The sequence below is a fragment of the Anopheles funestus genome, chromosome 2RL (genome assembly GCF_943734845.2).
Source record: "Anopheles funestus chromosome 2RL, idAnoFuneDA-416_04, whole genome shotgun sequence".
Classification (NCBI taxonomy): domain Eukaryota; kingdom Metazoa; phylum Arthropoda; class Insecta; order Diptera; family Culicidae; genus Anopheles; species Anopheles funestus.
In genome coordinates this window covers 62,832,559-62,858,348 of record NC_064598.1, presented here as the reverse complement: position 1 = coordinate 62,858,348, position 25,790 = coordinate 62,832,559, and the positions used below count along the sequence as shown (strand labels likewise).

General features: G+C 39.6%; 2 protein-coding genes across 4 annotated transcripts in view; one reads left to right on the top strand and one right to left on the bottom strand.

Moving 5' to 3' along the window:
• Nucleotides 1–415: 415 nt before the first annotated feature.
• On the bottom strand, nucleotides 416–5,309 carry LOC125766148 (uncharacterized). Of its 2 annotated transcripts, XM_049431840.1 has the most exons (7): nucleotides 5,075–5,309; nucleotides 4,372–4,869; nucleotides 4,251–4,287; nucleotides 4,030–4,110; nucleotides 3,793–3,935; nucleotides 3,531–3,707; nucleotides 416–1,754 (listed from the first exon to the last, which is right to left on the bottom strand). In XM_049431840.1, exons 2-7 carry the CDS (start codon nucleotides 4,422–4,424, stop codon nucleotides 1,235–1,237), a joined length of 1,011 nt encoding a protein of 336 aa, XP_049287797.1. In that variant the 5' UTR covers nucleotides 4,425–4,869; nucleotides 5,075–5,309; the 3' UTR covers nucleotides 416–1,234. The 2 variants fall into 2 exon arrangements, with proteins under 2 accessions (XP_049287797.1, XP_049287796.1); XM_049431839.1 differs by having other exon boundaries at nucleotides 4,372–5,309.
• Nucleotides 5,310–15,604: 10,295 nt separating this feature from the next.
• Nucleotides 15,605–25,790, top strand: part of LOC125766134 (lachesin-like) — a 40,667-nt gene continuing 30,481 nt past the window's right edge. For both annotated transcript variants that reach the window (XM_049431811.1, XM_049431810.1), the window contains exon 1: nucleotides 15,605–18,390. In XM_049431811.1, coding sequence (XP_049287768.1) covers nucleotides 18,252–18,390 — 139 coding nt within the window. In that variant the 5' untranslated portion in view covers nucleotides 15,605–18,251. The remainder of the gene's footprint in view (nucleotides 18,391–25,790) is intronic.

The window sequence follows — 25,790 nt, the reverse complement described above, 5'->3', positions numbered from 1 at the left end:
CTTTTTATCAATTTTTGTTGTTTTTTTTCAGGGAGATAGAAATATTTCTTTCTGTCGAACATAAATGTCAAGTGAATATGACAAACCATATCTAAAAGATTTATATGAAACGTTTACATGAAAGATAAGTATTAACATTAACAAATTTCTAAAAGCATTGAGCACCAGTTAATACTAGTTGGCCGAGAACTTAGCAAGGGTCAGCTGTCTCTTGAAATATAACGTTTCATCACAATTCCAGACGGAAAGCATATTTTGTTAGGAAAAACTTCTCGGTAAAAATGACTTTCATTGATCCTTATTTCCTTAGTACTGTCATCCATTGTTTAATTAAGATGCAGTGAGCTTCCATAAATATATGGCGCATTTATTGATGAGATTTAAATGAAAAGAAAATTAAATACCAACACATCGCTTGCAGTTTTCTATCATTTATGTATATATATTTCATTCACTAAATAGTATGAATTTTGCACTCCGTACAACAGAGGCCAACAAATGCACATTTCATTGTTACTGTTGTTCCGCTAGTGAGTTTCGATAGCTGTTCTGCTAACCTAGCCTTTTACAATAATATATAAAATAAGTATTATTTTAACACGACAATACAACTATCGGAAAACTGGGAAGGACACTCTAGTTACCGTGACGCTACTATTGGTGACATTTTTCGCTCACGAACAAAGAAGATAAACGAAGCAGCAAATGCAACGATGCTCTATTTCTATTGTAGATAATCTGGTGCATTTGTGTGTGCACATATTTTTATAAATATATCGGTTTTCGTACCTAGAGGAAAGGCGGAAAATAAAAGTAAATAGAAATCCAACAGACGTCAGATAACGAGAACAGGATGTAATCAACCGTCGTTGGAAAACGTAGAAACGGGTAGGTAGGTGTACTTTAAAACGGGATTTGAACTGTGTGAACGGGAATCAGTTCAGTTGGTTGGATTTAACAACATTTCTGGCTATTGGTAGTGTAACGATGGTAGAATATATACTTTTCGGAATTCACTAGCGTTTAGTACTGCTCTACACGTTTCACGTTGGTGCTAATACATTCATACAAACACACAATAAATATATCCATCTCCCGCAACTCTACTGTACAAGGCTTATGCTATGTTGCATCTGTTATCCAACGTAATTTTCCAACCGTCGCCATCTTGATGAGATGCAGGGATGTTTGCTGTTTACCAATCATCCAAATCATCCCCGTCTCTACTGTCCGATCAGCTGCTCGGTAGATCATCCTTCAGTGTCGCTCCAGTTTCATTGAGAACGCGATTTTTCAGCTGTTCAATCTCCAGCAGCAACTCCTTGGTGTCGTAATCCAACGATTCGTTCTCCGACTTTAGCTGTCGATCCTGATCGATGTCCCATTCGAGTGAACCTTCCGGTGTTGATGATATGTGGGAAAGATCTGACGATTCGCCGTGCGTCATTCTGTCCACCCGTGTGAGACTTGTCGCATGCTGTTCAAAGGATGGGCGAAAACTGGGCGCGGGATGAATGCAATCGAGCGACCCAGTAACGTCATCATCTCCGGTAGAGTTTTTGGAGACTAGGTGCGATCGACTGCTTTGTGCCTGGTGTATCGGATGCTGGTGATCCAGTTTGCGGAGTGCGTTGATGCGATCCTTGCTTCGTTTGAGTGTGGACCACTCTTCGATTTTAAACACCGATTCCTGAACCGAGGCGGGAAAGCTTTGCAACTGCGAAGGTCCCGTTTGGTCGTCCTCTTGTGATAACCTGCAATGGTAACGAGTATTACGAGTAAATAGGTGTGTGTTTGTAGAAATTAAATCATTTCATAAAACGGTTAACATTATTGTATAAGGCTTTTTAAGGGTTATTTACTGATTTTATAAAATTAGTTAAGCATCAGTGCGATATGAGAAATTTGGTTAATATTTCCATCTTCAGGTATTTTTCAATCGTCAGGTAATTATTAAAAGAGTGTGTCGCCTCTCAGTCAGCATAAAAAATAATAAATTTTCTTTTGGATTTTCTCTAACTTCCAGTTTGCACATCTTGTAAAAAAAAATCATATCAATACAGCAATGAATAAGGAAGTCAACGCTCAAACATACCTCCATTGGTAGTCTCTAAAAACTATTTGATAGTGTTCAAAACAAGAAATTATATTTCCCTTTAAAATAACTCTGTATATAAATTAACTTTACTATGATGTTACTGATTTTGACCGCAACGTGTTTGTATTTGTATTTGTTTATTACTGTGCTTGTCTGCAACAATGCTTCACAAACATGAACTTAAAGCTAGAACCCTAACACTAATGTCGGTGAGAAAAAAAAGAAAAACGACTAACGGAACTTAGGCTACTACGGAAAAGAAGGAAGTATAGAGAGTAGTCTACAGAAAAGATCGAAGGCGAGCACGATAGGATGACAGAGGAAGGTGAAAATCAAACAGATGGCAGGAGGAGTTAAACACATACATGGCACGTAACAGAGGATTGTTGCGGCCAACGGGAGTACGGAATAAGGGTATATGTAAAAGAGGGCGAGAACGGAGCGAACGAGAAAGAGTATACAGAGGAATAGCAGACAACAGATCAGGGGCATCAGTGCAGTCCAACAGGAGACCCGCAATCAGGGAAGATTGCGCAATAGAGCGGCGGGCTTCTAAAGTTTCTAGGCCCAAGGCAAGACATCTGGACTCATAGTCGGGCAGGACAGAGGAAGGTTCACCGGAGCGTATGCGCAAAACATATCTGGTGAAAGACCTCTGTACCTGTTCGACTCGCTTGATGTGAGTCCTCGTGGTCGGAGACCAGACAACTGAACAGTACTCAAGCCTCGATCGGACCAGCGAGCAGAAGAGCACCCTGACACACCGGGGGTCATTAAAGTCGCGGGTAATGCGCTTTACTAGTCCGAGAATTTGACGAGCTGAGCTTACGACCGAATCGAGGTGGTGGCGAAAAGTGAGGCCACTGTCGAACCAAACGCCAAGGTCCTTAATTATAGAGACTCGAGACACACGCTGATCAGCGAGGGAATAGGAATGTACAATAGGATTACGGGAACGGGTAAACGAGATAACATTACATTTATCAGGACATAACGTAAGCAGATTACGTGCACACCAAGAAGAGAAGCGATCAAGAATGTTTTGTAGGGACATACAGTCATTGGCGGAACCAATAGGGAGGAAAATTTTTAGGTCGTCAGCATAACAGAGGAAACAGTCGGCTGGTACTGGTGGGCTGATGATGAGCTTGCTATATATAGTTATATATATGCTATATATTCCATGATATAGCCTTGTGGTGTGAGTGTAAATTATGGTTATAGTCTAAACGACGAAGAATTCAATAATATAACCGATGTTTACAATTATTTGTTATTAACATTTTACAACCAAAACTTTAAGAAAAAAAATATTCTCTACACGGGGAAAAATGTTACAAATTGTCCTAAAGTAAAAAAAAATCATAAAGTATCAGGCGTCTCCATCGTTCATCATGTTACGAAAAATAAAATTACAAGACTGATCACTTACCACTGACTATGCTGATAACCGTAATCATTTTCCCACTCCAAATCGATCGAGCTACCTGGCGTGGAAGTTTGGTCCGTTGGTAGATCGTTGTAACCGTTGGCGTTCGTTTTTCGATGGCCATCCTTCGACACGAGCAGCAAAGAATGTGCATCGAGGCACTGCAGTTGAATGTCCAGTCTGCAATTTGGGATACGCCGCCGGGATATACGATAATGCTTTTAAGTTTCCTTTGTTGTACATCCTAGATGTCGTCCTAACTTACCCCGACTTTGGATGCTGATTATGTTTACTTGCGTTACCAGCGGTGGCAGCGCGTTTCGAAAAATTATTGTGTTTTGCTTTGTTCAGTCTTGCGTAGTCCACATTCCTTTTCGTCCAGAATTTGTTGAAAAAGTTTGATTTTCTCTGCAAGTAGAAGATACAGGTGAGCCGAATAAGTGGAATAATTGTGCCGGAAGCCTACCGGTCAAGGACGGTGCAGCTGCACTTAGATACTTACATTTGATTTGATTTTTATTGCTTCTTGCAATTCATCACCATCCTGATGGCCATCCGTGCCTTGCATTCCCTCGATCAGGATCTGTTGCAAATGGATTTTTAATTAAATTGTGTCGTTGTTGTTTGATTGGGCAAAGCATTGTGGAACAGGAAGGAGCAACCAGGGAACGGGATAGGGGGATGATGACGATAGGACGTTGATAAAGCTTGCACTTTGCTTACCTCGTACTGACTATCACTTGCACTCGCTCGTGTGCGGCTGGGAAAAAGATGCATTGCAAAACGTTCCAATGTAAATGAAAAGAATGTTGAACACAGCCGCTTTGGCGTTCTTCATGCTTACCTCATCCCACCATTGGTGTCGTCGGAAAGGCATCCCTTGAGGCAGTTGCCCATTTCGCATCGGGTTCAGAAGTTTCGTACGGGAAAAATGGAACTTTTCCCACTTCCGTCGCCTGTGTCGTGCCTTGCAGCAGCCCGCAATCATGTGACGAATCTTCGAACGACGGTGCAGCAAAACGGGATTTCCCACCATGCACGCATGCAGGATGGGTAAGGAGATACGTCTTTACCTGCAGAGACCACTTTCGTCTATACGGAAGTGAACACAAAACTGGACACACTTCCGGACCCGTTGCCGTAGTTTGTTAGCAAGTAGTGAGTCATTCTGTTTGTTGATGCATGGGTGTGTGATATGTGACGGCTTTGTTTCTCTTTCAAGTTTAACTACAGTTCCACACAGGCAAATAATTTGTTTGCTGTATAAAAACACTTCACTGCACTAATATAGCACGGAACTAAAGGTTTCTTTATCCATTCATTCTATTGTGTGGTGATTTTTCTTACACCAGAAAACAAAATAGATTTAAAATCACCCTCCAAACATCGAACAGCACAGGGCAAACGTCAAACAAACAAATGCGAGAATGCGGGACCTACTACGATGATCAATAAATTCAACAACTCGTTCTATGTAGTTCGCTCTATCTCGCTCGTACTTCCTGCATCATGGTAACGCATGACATAGTAATTGGAAAAATATTTACCCCGTGTATACAAGTCCTAGATATACAATTCCTTCGAAGCAGAAAATTGAAACGCTATTGCAAGGTGCGGCGCAACACTCACACTCGCCGTAATATAGATAGATAAAATATATGCAAAAGAGCAATAGAAAACCTTATTTTATGGAAGCAAAACGATAGAACGTGTTTTTGTTGAGCAGCAAAGAAACCCTTCTTGACAGTTAACAGCTGACTAGAGCTAACCGTCGAATAGCACAATTGCGTTTTTGTGTGGCGCAGGCGCCATTGTTTTGTTTACGTTTGTGGCGCGTATCCACCGGCCGGTCGCGGTATGATGAACGTTTCTTTGTTGTGCTGTGGGAAAAAGGATTATCTTGCAAGCAAAATGGTTGATGCTTATTTTCTTGAAATATGAATGGAATTTTGAGGAAAAATCCGGATAAACAATGGGTGAAAGAAATTGTACGTATGGACATACCAATTCGTTTTTTAAAGATATTCGATCATTGTTTTAACATTCAAAGAACTCGTCCCCATTATTTTGAATTTTAGGTTTTCTGGTTGCCTTCTAATCTGCGTAATTTATATAAACTACTGTACTAAGGGGGGACTAGTGTTAGGTGTATCTGATACAGATCCACGAATCTGAACGAATGTTTGAACTGAATGACTCTGAATCTCTATTCCGAAGATTCCTCCACAGAATCCTCATTGAATTATGAATCCTTAGAGTTTCGGGACAGCCGATGGTTTATGTGGTTGCGCCCCGTTCCCCGGTCAGTCATTTTAATTTAAGTTTGTTGGCAGCGAATCATTAAGGATTCAAGAACCTTTGAGGATTCATGTGAGTTTATAAAAATTGATTAATATTTGGGGAGTCGGCTCATTATTGAATGACTCTTCACTGAAGATTCATGTGAAAGATTCTTTTCAAAAGATTCAATAAACACAACATGGCCCAAACCCACCAAGGTAGGAGATTTGAACTTAATCTGAGCCGATTATCAGTAATAGAATGGTTAAAACCCAATTAACTAGATCGAAATAAAACATATATGACTTGGACAAGTATTGCACCAACTAAACTAATATAACTCTTGCCAACTGGAAATGTATTCAGTCATTATAACTATTCTAACAATTGAAAGTGGTACTAGTTCATGTGTAACAGTCATTTTCATTTCTAGACAAATATAAGAGCATAAAAAAAAGTGTAGTCAGAAGCTAAGGATATTGTTCAGAAGTATGTTCTTGAAATGCAATATCGAGGTTTTCATGGACGACGGAATCAACTTGATAGTGGATGGCAACGTCAGGCGTCAGGGTATTCATACATGTTTCCGTCGAAGATTCTTCAACGTTTGGAGAGCAGAGGAAAGGCAATTTTGTGTCCTTAAGCACTTACAGAGAATTAGGACAGGATCACATAACGTCTTCCAGATATTTCCTTCTACATAAAAAAAACTTCATAAGAAGGAGAAGGTGATGTTTTGAACTGGCATGGACTGGTAAAGATTCAAGTTTTGCCAAAGACTGACCATCCTCTAATACAGTCCCTGGCATGTGATCGCAGGATATTTTTTTGTGCAAATCTCGAACGTAGGATCTTCTGAAATAACTTGACTCCAACGAATGCAACGCACTGAAGGGAACAAAAAAAAAACACATCCGAACGATACAGGGACATCGACGGTATTAAGGACATGTTCACGGAGGAGTTGTTTTGTTCTAGTTTATATGAACATTCTTTCAGAAAGTTATTAAATTATTAATAAATTTAAGATTTAATGACTATTCGTGACAATAGTTTTAATACTTTTTCCTTTTTTTGTCTAGGTTAGTCAATTGTTTGAATGCATACGTCCACTATGATACCTTTAGGAAATTTTCTATTTTTCGAAAACTTGATAAATTTTTATACAACTCCAATGTAACATCAATAATTTTAAAACCTGTTGTTTTTAGGTTTCTGTGTGAATTTTATCATGTTTTTAATGATTCGAGGTGATGATTGATTTATTTGGAGAAGCTTGTAACGTAATGAAATTGACCATTAGTTCACGGTGTACTGTGCTGTTTAATACGCTGTTCTGACTGTCCTACTTATGCGGTTTTGGAGTTCTCTAAACTGTTCACAGTCAAGGGTCGTCGTCTGCCAATCCAGTATCCCGTACTTTCTGGCTAACGCATTAACATCATTTCTCCATGTCATTTTCCCCCTACCAGATCTAATCTGTATGGCATGAAGAACCCACCGGCGGGTCTAATTAGTTGAACGACAGTGAGTTTATCGTACAACTCGTAGAACTAGTTATTATAACATCTCTTCAATTATCCTTCAAAATGAATATCTAGCTACGCATAATTAAAAACCAACAATGATCAGAAATGGCTGATACAGATTTCTGAGATTGTGACTTCAAAAATAAAACAAAAAAAATATGTGTTTTTTTCTTGGAAACTTTTCCCTACATTGAAGATACCATATTTGGTATATTACTGGGTAAGCTTTATAAACGTGTACAATGGACAGCAACACAGAATAGTAATAAAAAATTTCCAAAACATCTGAATTCAATAATCGGAGATAAAAGAGAACGATTGTAACATTTTATTGGATAAGAAATGTTAATCCATTTCTACCAAACAACAAACATTTGACTTTCAGCAGTCGATCTAAGAATATTTCGTCAATATTGTCAATGCAAAAGAATTAAATATGTATTCTTGGTCACATTTGTTGGGAACATATTTACGGAACATAAAGCGAAAAAGCAAAGAAAATACAAAAATGGTTTTTTTCCTTGAGATTTTCAATCCTAGGCCGTAGTAATCGCATACAAAGACGAATCATTGTTCTATTTTTTATTCTTTTTACATGAAACTACAACCTCGGGAGAGGTCTGCCGATTCTGGCTTTCCGTGATTTACATTGATTTTACTTGATTTGACACCCGGTAGTCAGTCCTGTGTACGGGGATTTGATACCCGTTTCAATTTCAATCGTTTCATTATCCGGATTTGCAATTTGAGCGCTTTGCATAGCAAATTCAAGATCATCTTACGAAGCAGATGAAAGATTAAATTGGGAAGGTGTTTTTTGTCGTATTGTACAAATATGTTTTACAACAAGACAATTTACGCAATATTTAAATATAAAAATCAACGGATTGTGTGAAATTTTAATTTAAATATACCCTAGAACAAAAAATAAAATATAATGCAATATAAGGTCGCTTGGTGATGTATGTGATAAAAGGCGCCGGTTCCACACAACAGGAACGGCTATCAAATCCGATCCAAATCGTCCCCCGTAGAAGTGGTAAAAATAAGTTTAGTAAGCCAGATATGGCCGGCATGACCTTAGAGGTCGTTAGGCCAAGAACAAAAAGAAGAATTTATGGAAGAATAATAATGGTCTAACTCGCTGAATGTTGAGGATCAAATTTCCTCTAGATCGGCTCTCTACTACCTCAAATTCCATGGTTTCCCATATATGTTTTTCCTTCACCTGTATTTGCCGGTAGCAGGACAATCAACCCGTCGTCCTAAGAACGAGGGATTTGTTTAAATATCTCACTAGCTTGCTGGCACATGACAATCAATATTAAGCTTATTCGGATTCGGAACAATATGAAACTATGATTAAACTGACACCATGACGTATTGGTCTCATCAAGTTTCTGCGCGAAGTTATTATGCTGCAACAGAACAAAGCCACGTACAGTCTTTGCGGCCCGCCCACAAGGAAGCAGAAGGCGAGATAGGTCCAAATTTAGTTCTAGAGATAGCTTTCAGACGTCAACCAGAATGTACTTGACTGTGGCCGCTTGACCTTTGAGTTAGACAGTATCTTGTGATCCTTATTAATATACTAAGCGCAACATACATTAAACAGTCATCGACGAAGACCGTTGCGCTTAAAGAATTGCTTAAGCTTCGTTTAGTGGTCAAGTCTCGGAAGGATAAATGAGCATTAAATTTATAAATATGCTACAAGGCTAGAGTTTCCTTGTGCTATAACTTGTGGGAGATATGAGCTGAAGCTTCTCGAGTGGATGTCTCTGTTGCGAGAATGAAAAGGAGGCGGACAATCCCGAGATATTGATCCTTCCACAGATCCATAAAAACAAAAGGTTTTGAATGTGTTTTCCCCCATCATACGTTGGTCATGGTCGATCTAATCAAACTGATTGTTTTGGTAGAATATTCGAAACAGTGTCGCATAATTGTTTTACTATTTTTCTTTCACAAACAGGCGTTAATATCACAAACTGAAAGGAATACGCTTAACAAACATATATTTATGTTATCCAATAATTGTATTTATATTTGTTTTACCTATCACAAAACAGTTTGCTTTTCAAAAATAAATAAAATATATAAATAATGCAGAAAATACATTCCACTTTTGCAAAAAAAGTATGATGAAATGGAGTTAAAAGGGGATATACCTACAGTCATCATTTCCGAGAAAAAACGATATTTTTTCCATTATCTTAGAGCTCAAGGTTCCAAGAACATTTGGTGAAAGTTTCAGATCAGTATGCAGACAAGACAAGACTAAAGAGTAAATGCATCGCCTTGCGAAAACGCATGTAATGTTCAATGTTAAATTCCGCAAAACAATTTAAAATCTTTGCAACTTTAACCGCTTGGCATTTTCTCGTAAATTAACGCTAATGCGTACTTTAAGCACAACATTTTGCCAAGCGCCTCAAAGAAAGCCTTGTAAAAACGTGATTTTTTGTGGTTTTCAATAACATGTTTTTACTTACTCGGGATTATTTTATTCATAAGGAACGGTTTGGCCGTATTGCTTAATTGCTTACTAGGGAAGCATTATATCTTGAAATTGCATTTTTCCGAGTTTTTGAATGTCTGTTCTAAGACATCCCTCCATATTCGAATCAGTAAATACTACAGCGTAATCATTTTCTAGTCGATTTTTAACTGAGATTTGTAAACGTTCTGCATGGTATATACAAGTTATAGTTCTTGAAAGAGATGCTGTCGCTTCTAGGTGCAAAACTCGACTGCGTGTTTTATTCTTACTAGCTATATGTCACGAATACATTACATTTTATACGATTACATTTTATAGCGATAGTACAAATACAAATATCTAAATCTAGCGTTACATACAAATAACTAATCCTAGCGTTACGTCTCCCCTCATAGAGTCAAGCGTCCTCGCTTGGGTTTAATTTTCCGGTTTTCCCTACATATTTGGTCATATTTTACGTATTTATTTCTTGAGCCTAGATTTATGGATTTTTATGTTATAATTATCTACAAAAGTTAAGTCGTTGTTCTTATTTACTTTAGATGTTTTATAAGGTTCCTTGTCTTTAGTAATTCGTTGGTTAACCTTCACGTAAACAGCTTGACCTTCAGTTAACGCAGGAGGTTCTGTTAAATTTTGGTTTGCTCCTTCAGTTTTCTTATTTTGTTTGTCAAGTTTAATTTTAACATTTGATTGTAGTTCTTTAAATTTTTGGTAGATTTCTTCCGTGTTTGTTACTCCCTCTAAATTAAATACAATCGCTCTCGGTTTCTTCCCTGTAGCCGAGTGTATAGTATTGTTATAAATATCGACTATGATATTTATTTTGTCATTGAAATCTAGTTCGCTATTAGTAGAGTTCATAGTTCTGTACAGTTCTATCAGCGTCGAATGAAATCGTTCTACAATTCCATTTGAATTACTACAGCTGGCATGGTGGACCTCAATATTCAAATCTTGTAGGAATCCTGTAAATTCTATTGAAATAAATGCCGGTTCCTGATCGCATACTATAGTGTTAGGTCTTCCAAAAATTCTTATGTGCTCTGTAATAGATTTCTTAAGGTCAATGATAGTTCGTGTTTCTAAGGGGATTACGTTCGCAAATTTGGAGAAAGCATCAACGATTGTCAACATTTTTCTTCCCTTCATAAAGAAAATATCAATATGAATTTTTTCGAATGGTTTTTCTACGCAAACTGTTTTCTTTATCAGCTGCAGTGGGTTTCGATCATACTTGCATCGTTTACAGATTGCACAGTTATTAACTACAATTCTTACTTTTTTTTCCATGTTTGGGAAGAAATATGATTCAAGTAACTGTGCTACATTTTCTTTTATTCCCCTATGCGCGCGCTCGTGAGTTTCCCTAATTAATTTGTCCTGGTCTTCCGTTCTTTTCACATCTGTTACCAACAACGGGGAATAAACCAGTTTAAACGTTTTATACTGACAAAAATATTTCCGATATGTTTCTTGTATAGTTTGTATGATTTCTTTGGGTGCATGAATGCAGTTAGTTCCTTTTGTATTAATCTTTTCACGAAATATAGTTATAATTTGTTTTTCTGAATAGTTCCGCTTAAATATCATAAATCTGTGGTACGTAGGGAACACTTCTTCATGTGATTCGCTTTCATTGCCAATATTCAGAATAATTTGCGTTTTAAACGTATTCGTTGGTTTTTCCGTTGTTCGTATGTAATGGTCATCACTGGTATCTGCCGAGTGAATAGTATTATTAGTGTTAATTTCGTCCTTGCTCGCTTCGATTTCATTGGGTTTAATTCGAGATAGAGCATCTGCCACGATATTCTCTTTTCCTGGCTTGTATACTATGTCAAAATCAAATTCGGTTAGCACCAATTTCCATCTTATTATTTTCTGATTTGCACTAGTCATAGAATATATAAGAGGTTGGTGGTCCGTTATTAATGTAAATTTTCTTCCGTATAAATACGGTCGAAAATATTTCACGGCCCAGACTATAGCTAACAACTCTTTTTCTGTTGTACAATAATTTTCCTCGGTTCTGTTTAAGGTCCTGGATGCATAGGCGATAGGACGATCCTTCCCTACGGTTCCCTGTGACAGTACAGCGCCGATCGCGAAATCACTTGCGTCTGTTGTTAAAATAAATATTTTACTGAAGTCTGGGTATGCCAAAATCGGATCCATGGCTAGCAAAGATCTACATTTCTCGAAGCATCTTACTTTATCGGGAGTAAAGATGAATTCATTATCTTTGCGAAGTAATATTGTTAGTGGTCTAATAAGCTTGGCAAAGTCTAGGATAAATCGTCTGTAGTATCCTAATGTTCCAAGAAATTGCTTTAGTTCTTTTGGATTTTTTGGTATCGGCCAGTTTTGTACCACTCCAATTTTATCTACGTTAGGTTTCACACCTTCTTTAGTGACTGTATGGCCTAAAAACTGCACCTCCTTCCTGAAAAAATTGCATTTCTCTATGTTTATTTTCAATCTGGCATCTTTCAGTTTTTGTAAAATGCTCCTTATGTCTTTTACGTGTTCTTGGAAAGAGCTAGAGAATATGATGATGTCGTCCATATAGACGAGGCAACATAATCCTATGTGTTCCCTTAAAACAGTATCCATCACTCTTTGGAAAGTAGACGGTGCGTTTTTGAGTCCAAAAGGCATCCTTGTGAACTCATACTTCCCTGAGCTTACAGCAAATGCAGTCTTTTCTATGTCGTCTTCATCTAATTGTACTTGATGGAAGCCTGCTACAAGGTCTATTGTAGAGAAGTAAGAAGCTCTCCCTAGCCTGTCCAAGATTTCAGTGATATCCGGTATGGGGTATTTATCCGAAATGGTTTTTTCGTTCAGTTTCCGATAATCTATGACTAAACGATACTTTTTCAAACCCGTTGAATCTTCTTTCTTCGGTACAATCCAAACCGGAGAAGTGTATGGAGATATGGATTCACGAATTATACCTTCTCTAAGCATTTTCTTCACTTGATCTTGTACCTCAGATTCAAATATCTTAGGATATTTGTATGATTTAGTGTGAATCGGAATGTTATCAACTGTTCTGATTCTATGTTTAATCTTATGAGTGAATGATAGCTTATCATCATCGAAATATAAAACTTCTGGTATATCTCGCAATAAATTTGTAATTGCCTTGAGTTCAAACTCAGCAAGGGAGTCGTCCTTTAGTTCGAAGTTCTTGTTAATTTTTATCTTAGGTCCTTCGTTTTCCAGGAACTCATTGTCAATTATTTCGATTTCATTTAGATTTATCTCGATATTTTTGTCCGTGTTATTCTTTAACGCTATAACTGATTTGTTCTCCTTGCTTGTGTAAATGCCAGGTAATATGGAAAACGTACCGTATGACTTTTCTTCTTCTATAATGAAATCCCCATCAGTTACGGTGTCTATTGTCAAAAAATGCGTTTGAAGGGCATTTAAGGTTGTTGACGGATTTCCTATAAATTTCTTATGCAGCGCTAATATTTTACGTCCTATTTTCAGCGTATTGTTACGAGTATCCAGAACTGCGTTGAGGTTTCTTAACGTTTCATAGCCTATTAACCCATCGAAAAAATTATGGAACGAATAAACGTAGAATTTGATTTTTCTATTTATACCAAAAATGTCAAATTGTACAGATTTCAAAATTTTTTCACTTTCTTTTAAACTTCTCACAAAGACATTTTCTTCGCTCATGCAATTCTCCAAATTTACGTGTTTAGGTGAAATATAGTTTTTGTTAGCACCTGTATCAATCAAGAATTTAAGAATTCCTTTTGTAGTAAATATTTGTAAGTATGGAATAAAGTTATTATTATTCAAGTGTCTGACCTTTCTCCTAAAACCATGTGAAAATTTAATTCATTTGACTCATTATCGACCGTTTTATCATCGGTTTCCGCGTTGTTAATTTGCATTCTAGATTTGAGTGTACGCATTGATACGTCATCATTCGTTTTTTTTTCTTGAAAACTTTTGTTCCTAAACTTATCTGACCACGGTTTATCGCTTTGCGTATTTTTGCGATTACTATACGATGTTGATGGTGTTTCGTTGTCATACTTTTTCCTCCCACGTTCTTCTGTGTTAGTCTGTTCTAGCTTTCTCCGATAGGAAGCATTCGTGTATTCGATGGATACCGAATAGGCTTCATCTAGGTCGTTCGGCTTACAGCTCCTCACATACGACGATAACGTTCCCTCAAGTCCATCTATAAAACGTGTGAGTGTGATTACACCAATCAGGTGATGTACTGCTGTAGTTGAATTTTTATATTCGTCTGCAGATGCGGTAATCGACCTTATCTTTGTTTCGAGTTTTTTCAAACTGTTGTAGTACTCTGCTAGAGATTTCTTTCCCTGACGCTCGTAAAACAGTTGTTGTATGTGTGAGGTCAGATCCCTTTTGTCGCCAAATGCGTTCGTTAGCACGTCTTTGATTTCTGGCCACGTGCTCACGTTTCCTGCTGCTATTACCGCTTCCCTAGCTTGACCAGTGATTTTGCACTTTACTGCTCGTACTAACTGATCATACATGGGCGATCCTTCACGATTTTTGAACAAAGCCAATGCAGTTTCAGTGTCCTCAATCCACGCTTGCGTTTCACTTTTGTTTCCATCAAAATTTGGTAGATTACGAACTGGATCGGGCGTTCTGTATGATAAATAGGGGTCATCTGCTTTTGCTTTTAACCGTTTCATCTCTTCCAGTAGATCATTATGCGAGTTCGTCAGGAATCGAATGTGATTTAGCAGGTCTTCTTGGTTGCAATTGGGCTCCATGTTTTGCGTTCTTTTCTATTATCACTCTATTCTCACTATTACACGCTATACTCACGCACAGTCCAGATTGGTGTGTGTTGCGTTCTCTCGATGCGTGAGGCTTAGAGCTTCTTTTTTTTTTTTTTTGGGTCGATGGTCTTCCTTCCTTTTGCGTTAGCACGGCGTGTTTGGGACGTTAGCTGGAACAGCTGCTTCTCTCCGCGAATCAACTGATATTCGCTCAGTGATGGTATAAACCGGGATGAGATGACTTATGCTTATTACCAGCAATTCGACTTTCGGCTGCGCCAGTTATAGTTCTTGAAAGAGATGCTGTCGCTTCTAGGTGCAAAACTCGACTGCGTGTTTTATTCTTACTAGCTATATGTCACGAATACATTACATTTTATACGATTACATTTTATAGCGATAGTACAAATACAAATATCTAAATCTAGCGTTACATACAAATAACTAATCCTAGCGTTACGTACATATTTCAAAGATTAATACGTTGTTGTTAAAATAAATAGAATTAAACATGACTAATGCCGATGAATTTAAAAATATATCTCAACAGCTCTTTTTTTTAGGAACGATAGTGCTCTGTTGACTGATTCTATTAATTGATTAAATAAAACAATTAGTTGGAAACGATACTAAAATACTATCTATTTCACAACGTTTACTCTGTGTTTTTTCGAAAATGAAATAAACTAAAATAATAATTGTTCCTTACAAATAACTGATGATCAAACTAGCTCCTTTTGTTTGAAAAATGCAATAAAAATAGATTATTAGTAGAAATTTATATTTAAAAAAGGATTTATTACACCTTTCGCGTGGCAAGAAAGCGTATGAAATGCATAATGTGTTTTTGATGGTCCTTTCGGTACGCCGTAATGTCTGCTACAATCGATCTTAACCAATCTCATCCTACCGCGTCAAACCATTCGCCCCGCTACGTACAGCCAGACACTGTCGTGTGTCGTCTGGTGGAACAGCTGTTTCGCATCTAGAATTAAAGTTGATCTCAGCTGTCTCGAATGTTCCCGGCTTATCCGATTGTCGACGTAGATTAACCGGCCCGAGGGGTGTTCACGCTCACTCACACTAGCTCTGGTGTACTTACAGCGTTCGCTGGAAATGGCATATGACTCCGAGCACGTCGTCCTTGGGGTCAATGTTACCGTGTGTACCCGCCCCAACCGAAGAAGGATAGGCGCTAAAAGCGCAATGGGAAAATTGAGGAAGACGGCAGTGGCAAGACTGCATTCCATCTTGCCTGCACAGTCTGGTCCGGAAAATTGATGACACCTTGAAAATGCCACAGAATGGCCGATTGCTGTCGGAACGAATGGTACCTTCTTCTATCAGTTGCCGTAAGAATTTGGATGATGGGTAGAGCGAAACGTTCCATTTTTCCCCAGTCAAAGCCGAAATCGGCACGAACTCGAGCCTAACCCTGGAGCTGTGGTGTGGTCCTTAAGAAATGAAAAGATATGAAGTACTGAAGCAAGCTGAACAACGGACACACTTCACCTTAAGGAGCGGCCAACGAATGGAGCGAATCTTGAGCTGAAAAATGCGCAGCTTTCCAGCTGCTATTTGAGCGGATGAGTAAAACATACGCAAAAAAAAGCTTCCTTACTTCCGAACACATCGAGTGTGAGAAAAATGAGTAGAAAACAAAACACAAAAAAAAAGTTCCAACCAAGTTCATTGCATATCGAAGGAAGAAAACTAAGCGATCGGAATATACGAAGCCACGGTACGAGTTCCTCCAAAAACTTTAGAATACCCGCTGCGGAAAAGAGACCAGTGCAGAGCAAGTTTTCCACACCAAACTCCGTAAGAAATCGTGAGACGGAAGATTTGATGAAAAATGCAAAAGAAATGCGCGATTCGAAGACGTACCTTTCTGGAAAAGGATTCCTCCTTCGTTGGTTTCCGGCGCGTGCGAGAAGATTGGAAGACGAAAGCTTCGCGTTGTAGCCTGGTTAGTAGGAAGTGAATGGAAACCGGAAGAACACGGTGGAAATGATCGGTGAGGAAAAACGGGTCCACCATGAATCGAATGAATTTGATTGGTTTACGGATCGCGTAAGACCGGCCAGAACGAAACGCACCATGAGTGGTAGCTATCTTCGTCTAATGCAATGCGGTCGAACGAAACAGCACCAAAACAATTGATGGTTTTTACCATCCCGGATTATGGTTGCCTAAGCGAGAAGGTATACGACATTCGACGAAAAACGGAGGATGGAATTCCTTGCGCGCCCCGGAAGCAGGGAAATTTGAGACGTCGTTTTCCATCGCGTGCAGCAAGTAGGGGAAAAACTGTATCGGTTTGCTGGTCGGTTTGTTTTTTCCCACTTTTATTACTGCTCGTGCGCAATAAAATACGATCGAGCGCAGAGGAGAATCCAACTCCCTGGCGGTACCGCTGAACTGCCGCGTGATTCTTCTCACAAAACCGACCGGGTGCGTCCTTTGTCGGGGATAGGGGAAAATTTTTCATACGAACCGTGTGCCGTGCCGTGTACGTGGCTTTGATCATTTCGGATGAAATGTAAACAAACGATGCGAACGGGAGAGCGAACGATGATGACTGCTTGGATGCTGCAAATGCTTTCTCTCGGGAAGCGTAATTTTCCCATTCTGTTTATGCCTTCAGATTTGACATTTCCAAAAGTAAACACGGAGAGTATCATCGGCCGCGTGTCAAACCACGTTGCTGCTGAGATCGATGATAGCTGATGATGATGATGATGATGCTGACGATGATGCCGCTGACGATGGGTGGTGTTTGCCGCTCCGGATACACATGTGCGGTGGGTCGTTCAGCGCAGTGCGCTCGGATGGATGCGGTACACGGAATGCGTTTTCAGTGTTGTCTCGGATGCAGCGTCGTGCGGAAGCCAAATTTCCCGTCAAAGCTGTCACGGTGTTGTGCGGATCTGTGAGTTGGATAAGCGAACCAGTCCGTGTACCAGTGCTAGTGAACCATACACGTAACGACCGATAACGATCAGCCAATTGGAAACAAATCAAATTATCGATAATATCAGAACGGAAAACAACTCGAAACGTATTTCGATTTGCGGAAAGTTCGTCCGGCAAAGATAGTGTTGTAGAGCAAATAGATTTAGTGGCGAACGAAAGTGGAAAACTACAGGCAAAGTGGGAATGTGTAATTTTGTGGCTAAAAATATACAACATTAGTGCATGCATGAGACACAAATGTTACTTCAGTGATCGTGCTGTGAACGAATGTTAATAAGAGGACGCAACCTGTTACAAATGGAAATGCAGCTTATTGTCTGAATTCGAGCAACACGATTAAAAGTGAGTTCTCGAAACATTTAAAGCGTTTTATGCATAATTGATCGTACTTGAGTTGTCTAGCTCTGGCAATATTGTAAGGCACAAGTGGAATTTTTGTGTAAAAATATATTGCTTGAAACACAATTTATAGGTCGAAATATTTTACTGAAATTGCACTTTGATCGCAACACATTAAAAGATCGTGATCGTGTGAATACTGATCGTTAGTGGTGTTTTCCAATTAGTTGTGTATTTTGACGTGGTGCATATTTAACAAACCAGCTAAAGTAGCAGTTTTGGGGATTGGTTTACACCAACAAGGATGGCCCCCTTTGACGGTGCGGGGGCCTTCCTGATGATGGCCACCCTTTTGCCGGTGAAGTTACTGCTGATTGGCCTGTTGGCTCACGATGGACTCGGAAGTCCTGCGCCTTCATCCAACACAGGCATGGTAGCGAATGGTAAGTGGTATAATATTTAAAATAACATTTTAAATTATTAAATAAGTTAGTGGGTTAATAGGTCGATCACATCGTACAAAGAAAGAAGAATTTCCCAAGGGTTTCCACGCTTAAAATAAATAAAATAAAACAAATAAACAAATAAAATGAATTAATATCAACATTTATCGCCACTGGGATGTTTCTACCAAACCTTAAAGCTCCACCCGGAAAATTCACCTCCAAAAGGTTTCGTCTCAGATTTGCGCATTTACACTTGTTTGTTTATACAATTAAACTTGTGCTTGAAGGGTAGCTCATAACAACAACTTGTCCGCTCAGGGTTGGCTTCTGTCGCAAAACGACAAAGACACCCTCCGGGGGCTTACTCTATTTGGACGACCCACAAAGAGACGCTTCAGCTAGCGAACGTCGCCCGAGCGAGATCCTTTTATCAACAACGCGCGTACATCGAACGCGTATAACAATCGACCGGGCCCGAACCTGAAGTGCCACAAAGGATAACGGAGGATAAGCTATTTTGTTTGACTTTTTCCCTCTTGAGCTGGGCTCTTCTGGGGCTGTTCTTGGCATTCCGTCTGGGTGGGCGGAAACGCATCCCGCATCCCATAGACGCCGAAAGTGGGGTGACACGATAACGGGGCAAAACGGGTAAGAAGTGTTACACCAACCGACAGTAGCGTTCGCTGCCAAGATGTCGGTCGGTGTTCGCGCCACATTGTTTTCCCGTGACTTCGTTAGCATTGATGAAATGTTTACAATTCGGTGGTACTATTTGTCGAGTCGTTCTGTTCGACTTTTCCGAAAGGGCGCTTACCAGCCCAGGGCTCGGTTAAGTGACGCTTGAGCATAAATTGTGAGATGAAGTGTTCCATCGATGGATGGAAATCGATTTTGGGTAAAAGGTGATAAAGGACCGATTCTACACTTTCCCGAGTAACGAGTGGAGATGATAATAAATGATCACTATTTAAAAGACGATTAAGCAAGGCAAGGTACGCTACGAAACCTGGTACGAATGAAACCGGCCGTACCCGGTTGGTGTTGCAAATTGAATAATGCACAACAACGTTGACCTGATTTCCGGCTAACGAAGCTCCCATAAGAAGATGCATCGTGCATGCGGGTGAGTTCCTTCTACAACCCAATAAAGGAAAGTTTGTTTAGAAGACGTGAGAAATTTTCTTTCTCATCTAATCAACCAAGTGTGATAGTGTGAGTCGGCAGGCTGGCAGAGTATTATAGTCACCGAGCGAACAAGGTATTGTCGCCATTGGAGTGTACGACGGTTTGTATAGCTTATTTGGGGATGTCTGTCCAAATCGAATGTCTTAGGCCTTTGCCGTAGGTGGTACGCATTATCAATAAATTGAAATTCATTAGATCTCAATGGTGCCAATTAATTGGGGTGGATTATATCCTCACCTGGAAGGTGCTGTCCGGGGGAAGGATTGTCCTTTCCAAGCCGTATTGTTTTGTTTGTTTCAAAGTGCTTCGTACGAATGCAAAGTAGCACATTCCAAATCCCATCTTTGCCATAACAATCTTCTTCAAGTGTTCCATAACTACCGATGCTTTCACGACGTATCTTCGTATCTTTTGGGTCGTTATCATCATCGCCATCATTGTCGTATGTTGCTGCATCAAGGTGCGATCAGCATCGTAATCAGCATTAACCTATCACGGTTGTGGGAGTCGTCCCACCCGTCCCCTTGGGACAAACCTTGCAATTGATTTGAGTTTCAACGAGCACGCTTTCGGCACGTACCTGACGCGTTGTTTCTCTTCCACTACCCACGGGCGCTGGGCAAGTACAAACTTGCCCCACCGAGTTTATGTTGATCTTGTTTCGTCGTGAAGAATTTAATCGAATCCAACGCTTAACGCAATTGCCAGCAGCTTCGTCCCATTTTCCAAAGCCAACACGGGCATTAGCCCTTAGAACTGCAGAATGTATTCGGTCATTTAGCATTCATCAGGCTCCGTCTCGACGTTCTTCGTCGTGCTGCGAGCAAAGCGAAAAAACAAACAACACCACTAGGGGAAATCTTACCAAAGCAAATAGAAAGTACAACACGGCAGAAAGCAATCCAAAACAACAAAAAAATCCTTACAACGTAATAGAAAGAAAAAATACACACCATCCAACAGATAACTTTTGCATCCTCCTCCTCCCTTCGGGTGGTGCGATAGTGAGTGAGGCACAACGGTGGAGGGGAGGACGAATGGAAACTGGGTAACGTACGGAACAACCAACCTTACCACCGCACTTTACATAACGACTTTCAGTACATTCACAGTACGATAAAGAAAAAGCTGATCTGTATGCATTCGCCAGTGTGGCCCACTGTCCACGTACCGCGCGCGTTCAGGTCGAATGTTTATTTTGCAAATTTAACGTGAAAAGTTAAAGCGTTAATCGGCCGAAGGCCACCAAAACCATTCGCTGCGAAAAAGGGGAAGGAGCTTTTGTGGGGTGGCTGGGGTTTCTCTCTTTTTTTGTTTTGTTATTCGTAATTTCATCCACACCGACCCACAAGAAACTTGTACCCACCCCCCCCCCCCCCCCCCGAAGATGTGCCGGTGCCGTGTGTTCTACTCAGGTGGCAGATGCTTTCTACAGCAAGTCTTTCACCTTCGGGCAGCGTTCGGGATGATGGGCCGGATAAGCAATGCAAGATGCTGGTGGGGTAATTCGGCAGACCGGAGACTGACCGGCTGACTGGAATGACCATTAGAGCCATGCGCCTGCAGACATTTTGTTTGTGGCGTCCGTTCTGTAAGCAAAGGCACACGAGGAATGTTTTAAAATGCTATACCAGCCTCGTACACAACAAGCATGATGCTTAAAGGTGTTTTTTTTATTTACTTCACATTTACCTGTCGGGGAACGGTTCCCACCTTCAACCAGTGTCCTCTCATGTCTTTTTTTGCTGTTGTTGAAAGAAATGAATGCCAAAGGAATGCTTTCCCATCGTTCGGCTTACCTTGGCTCAACCTGCAAACCCTCTGACCAACTTGTCTTTTGGGGCAGGGAAAATCCCACCCACTGCTGGTTAAAGGTCGTTTGCTCTCGAACGAAGTGGATAATCTGTAGAGTTCATTAATTCAGATTTCTTCTAGCGAAAGATGTGACAAGAATCGATGTGAAACGCAGTACCAGGTATCAGGTGGATGATAAGATGTCGTTTTGGGAAGAGGTTCCTGTTTTGCGTTCGCAATGTAAGGATGTATGAATGAGTATAAACTCGTTCGAAAGGAGATTAATATGTTACCGACCGATTGCACGTAGTATGGACTGTTATGATTTGATTATCTTTAAGGACAAAACGTGTTTTTAAATGTTCTTTCGCTCTGCATGACAAGTCCAAGAATATGCGTGATGTATCTCCATGCACAGAAAACAAATCCCCAGCAATAACTTACAAGCTCGATGTGGTTTTAGTCTTTTTTAGGATGTACAAAATTCAAGCTCTACTGTTGATTTTCTGCATGGAGAAAATTTCAAACATAAATTTGAGTCGAATTTGGTATAGGTTTTGATTTCAAAGTAAAGACATTTTGCTGGGTGTGATATTTAATCTTCCACATCGTCAAAGGTACCCAATAACCGTTACAAACATTGTTTTCTTGCATGCTAATATAAGTATGAGAATTAGTACTTCCATCGCATAATATGGCAAATAATTTGTTTAATAAAATAAATGTAAAAATTTAACAAAGTTTTTAATAAATTCGATACATAATACAAGTAATGGAAAAGATTAATTCGTTTCTGCATCATAAAAAAAATACTTTCGATTCCCCAATTTTAATGTATTTTTTCTAGCTCGACGTTTACCTGGTAATGTGCTGTTCATTTCGATTCCATTTTTCTGTGTCAAATCTATAAACCATCAGTAAACGCATGATCGACGTAGTCACGTAATATTTTGACAGTGCTCTGAAGGGTGACGCTCAGACCCTTCAGACATTCGACAATGTACTGATGGAGATGAAATGGAGGAGAAGAAAAAAAAAACTCCCAACAGCAATGAAAAGTCAACATCTCGAAAAGACTTTCTTTGTCATAAAATGGGATTCTTTCCCATCACATAAAACATTCGCAACGGTGCGCCACATTTTGTCGCCGTGTATGCGTCATTTACCAGGCCACGGAATGTTTCCCGGGCACGAAGGTTTTGCGGCTCCAATCGTTCTATTAACCATTATTAGGTGTGAAGTGAAAAGATTCGAAAATTAAATTGAAATTCGTGAAATTTTCTGCATAATTTAATCGAACGAATAGCCGTCCTCGCGAACACCACGCCATCCAAGTTCGCTTTACGTGTTGCTCTTGAGCCCAGCCTTTTCCACCAGTGTGTTTTTTGGGTGGTAAACATTCCCCTTCCTCTAATGCCCGTTTGGGACGCAATCCTTTTTCCGGTACCGGATAAGTTTACGCATCGTCGAAAAGTCAACCGTTCGTTTGCTGTTTGCCGACTCTTACAAGCGTGGGGCTCGGTGGGCTCGGTTTATTATTCTTTCGTTCGCTTAACAATTCCAATGGGGCACGCCTGTGAAAGATTGGTGAAAAATGATACTGCACGAACTTTCACTTTTAGGCTCTGCGTTGGAATCTTACCGGCAGGGAGCTGAAAATTTAAGTCTTTAAATACACAAATAAATAGAGTGTTGAGAGAATGTATTGGAGCGATTTGGATGAATTCTTAAACAGAGAGAAGCCTTAGTATGGAAAAGTATTCGTTGAACTGAGCTGAAAGGCGATGCGTTTTAAGAACATTTTTCATTTCATACGTAAAGAAATTATTACTCTTATGCGTGTTTTGTTACTTGCTTGTTTTAAATATATATGTTCCGTGAGTAACAAGAGAGACCATGTTATTTTTGATGATAATTGACTAATTGATGATTGGTAATAAATTTTCTGCAAAATGTCGCTATAGTGACTTTTAAACGAGTAGGTAATTTGCACATTGGAAAATTATTTATTGCATGGCGAATGTTTTTTTATATACACAATTTAGTAAATAAACATCATAATACAAAATTTTGAAATATTATGAAAGAACTTACTGTAATCTGATACAGGAAGAATTTTTAAAATCTCATTTAATGTCAAAATGGCGATCGTTTTAAGGAAGAGTAAAGAGCGACTTGTGTTTTTTTTCTGGTGGGTGGATTTTACTGAATTCTTTCTTTTAGATGTAACTTATATAAGTTTTATTAGATTTGAATTTAAAAAAATCTGTGACGAGAAAAAGCAACAACAAAATTGATGTCTTTCAACATTTTGAATCGAATTATTTTACATTAAACGATCTATCACGTAATGTTGTTATTAATTGCTTTTGCAATTTGTACACCATCACTTCAACTCTGCTAATTCATCAACTTTAAACAAGCAACACAAAGTAAGATAAAATTAAACGGTAACAACACCCTTATCGTAGACATCGGCCCGGAGGCGCGTTTTTCGAATCATTGCCACCATCGGTCACGATGATCACCCATCACTTAACCGGGAACCATGTAAACTGTCAGCAATATTACGTATTGCGATCGAAGGTCGTCACGGTTTCCACCCACCGGCAAAACAGACCCACACAAACGCACCATCTGCGATCGTTTAACACTATCGAAAATTAATAGCTACAAGCCAAACATTAAAAACTGCCACAACCGTGTCGGAAAGCCGTGAAATGGAAATATCCACACCTCGGTCCACGTTCCTCATCCACTAATTGCTTCCTTCATCCCGTTCAGTGTGACGCTTTAGGTGCGGTTTTATTAGACGTTTCTGTTTTAAAAGCAGAATATACAACCAACGGAATAAATAACGATCGTTCAAAAATAGCGTCCTCTAGATGAGAAACTCGGTTTAGTCCATGTCCGTGAGTAGTTTGCGTGTAGGTACTGGAGACACCGACCCGATTCATACTGCATTTGTTCGATGCCAAGTAATGGTAGCTTCGAATGGGTTCGAACGTGAAGCAAAAATTCTTACGACTCGTGGTCAGAATTCAGATTTTCGATTTCTGTTTGCTGTGCGAAAAGCGTACCGAAAGGCGCCTCATTTCCTGTGTTCTGTCTTCTGTGGTGATATTCCGATTTTTGGGCGAAAACCGCCAAGATTATGTGACATGCTGGTCGATGCATGCACACACACCCCCACACATACACACAGAGTACAAAGTTGTACAAATAAATGTCAATAGTTTTCCAATTTCCAGTGTGAGGCAGAGTGAAAACCCATGCCGGTCGAACGTGAAATCGTAACGCCCGGCCGTGCTACTTTTGTTTCGTAAGTGCAGCGTGCATTTTAATTTTGCTGTTTCCAATGCATCTCGGCTATTCCGAGAACTCACGGCACTAGATTGACCGTGTAGTTGTGCAGCAAGTTTCGATGTGGCTGGTAACGTTTTTGTCTTTGTTCGGAACGAAGCCGATTATATTTTCCGCTTTTGATTGCTTCCAGTTTTTGGGGCGAATGACGTGCAATAAAAGAAAGTAGATTTCCGATTACGGACTTTCATTCGAGTTCGACAGATTGAAGCTCAAGATGTTTGGGCAACGTGTTCGTATTGGGGTTGGAAAAATAGTGCTCCAGAATTCATCAATTCGCCCGTTATTGGATAAATTTTTAATGCCATTCCATTCACGACACAAGACGAGCACGATTTTATTTCACTTCCTGTCCGGTGAAATAGTTGCCGTTGTCGTCGGTAATGTTACAGCAGCCATCACGGGTACGGGTTGCTGTAGTATAACATTTGGAAGTTTCCAATTTGTTGAATCAAAATTAAATATGAGTTTTTTACATTCTATTGTTGTGAAATAACCCCAGCAAAATAACTTGTTTTTAATCATGTAATCGAATAGTGTTATAGAAAAATTAAAATACATAATTTTATAATAATCATACTTAACCCTTTGCAAGGTGATAGACTCATTGAATTAGGATATTAAAAAGAGAGGATATCATTAAATCTTTGTTTCGAATATGTTTACACACTATTATTGCATCCTGGACAAACATATGACAATCAGCAGAACTACGTCACTAATCAGCTTCATATCTAATGAAACAAACAGATCCTACTGTTACGGCAAAGCCAACAGTTGTATCGGTAATTGGTAAGGATACAAAACGTCATCCTTAGCCAAGGGTCTCACACCCGCACCACAGGAAGCGAAGTCCTTGCAATGCGCTTCAGGCACGCGGAACAACGTCCTTCCGATGCATAATACATTAGGGTAACAATGGCGTAATTTCGTTTCGCCAAAAACCATCTGCTTCATTTTGACTTTTTTTCCTCATTTCGTGCGGAAGATTCTTGCTGTTGTTGTGTAATGCGGTAGATCCTGTGTACAGTTGGCAGGACTTTTGCACTGTATCG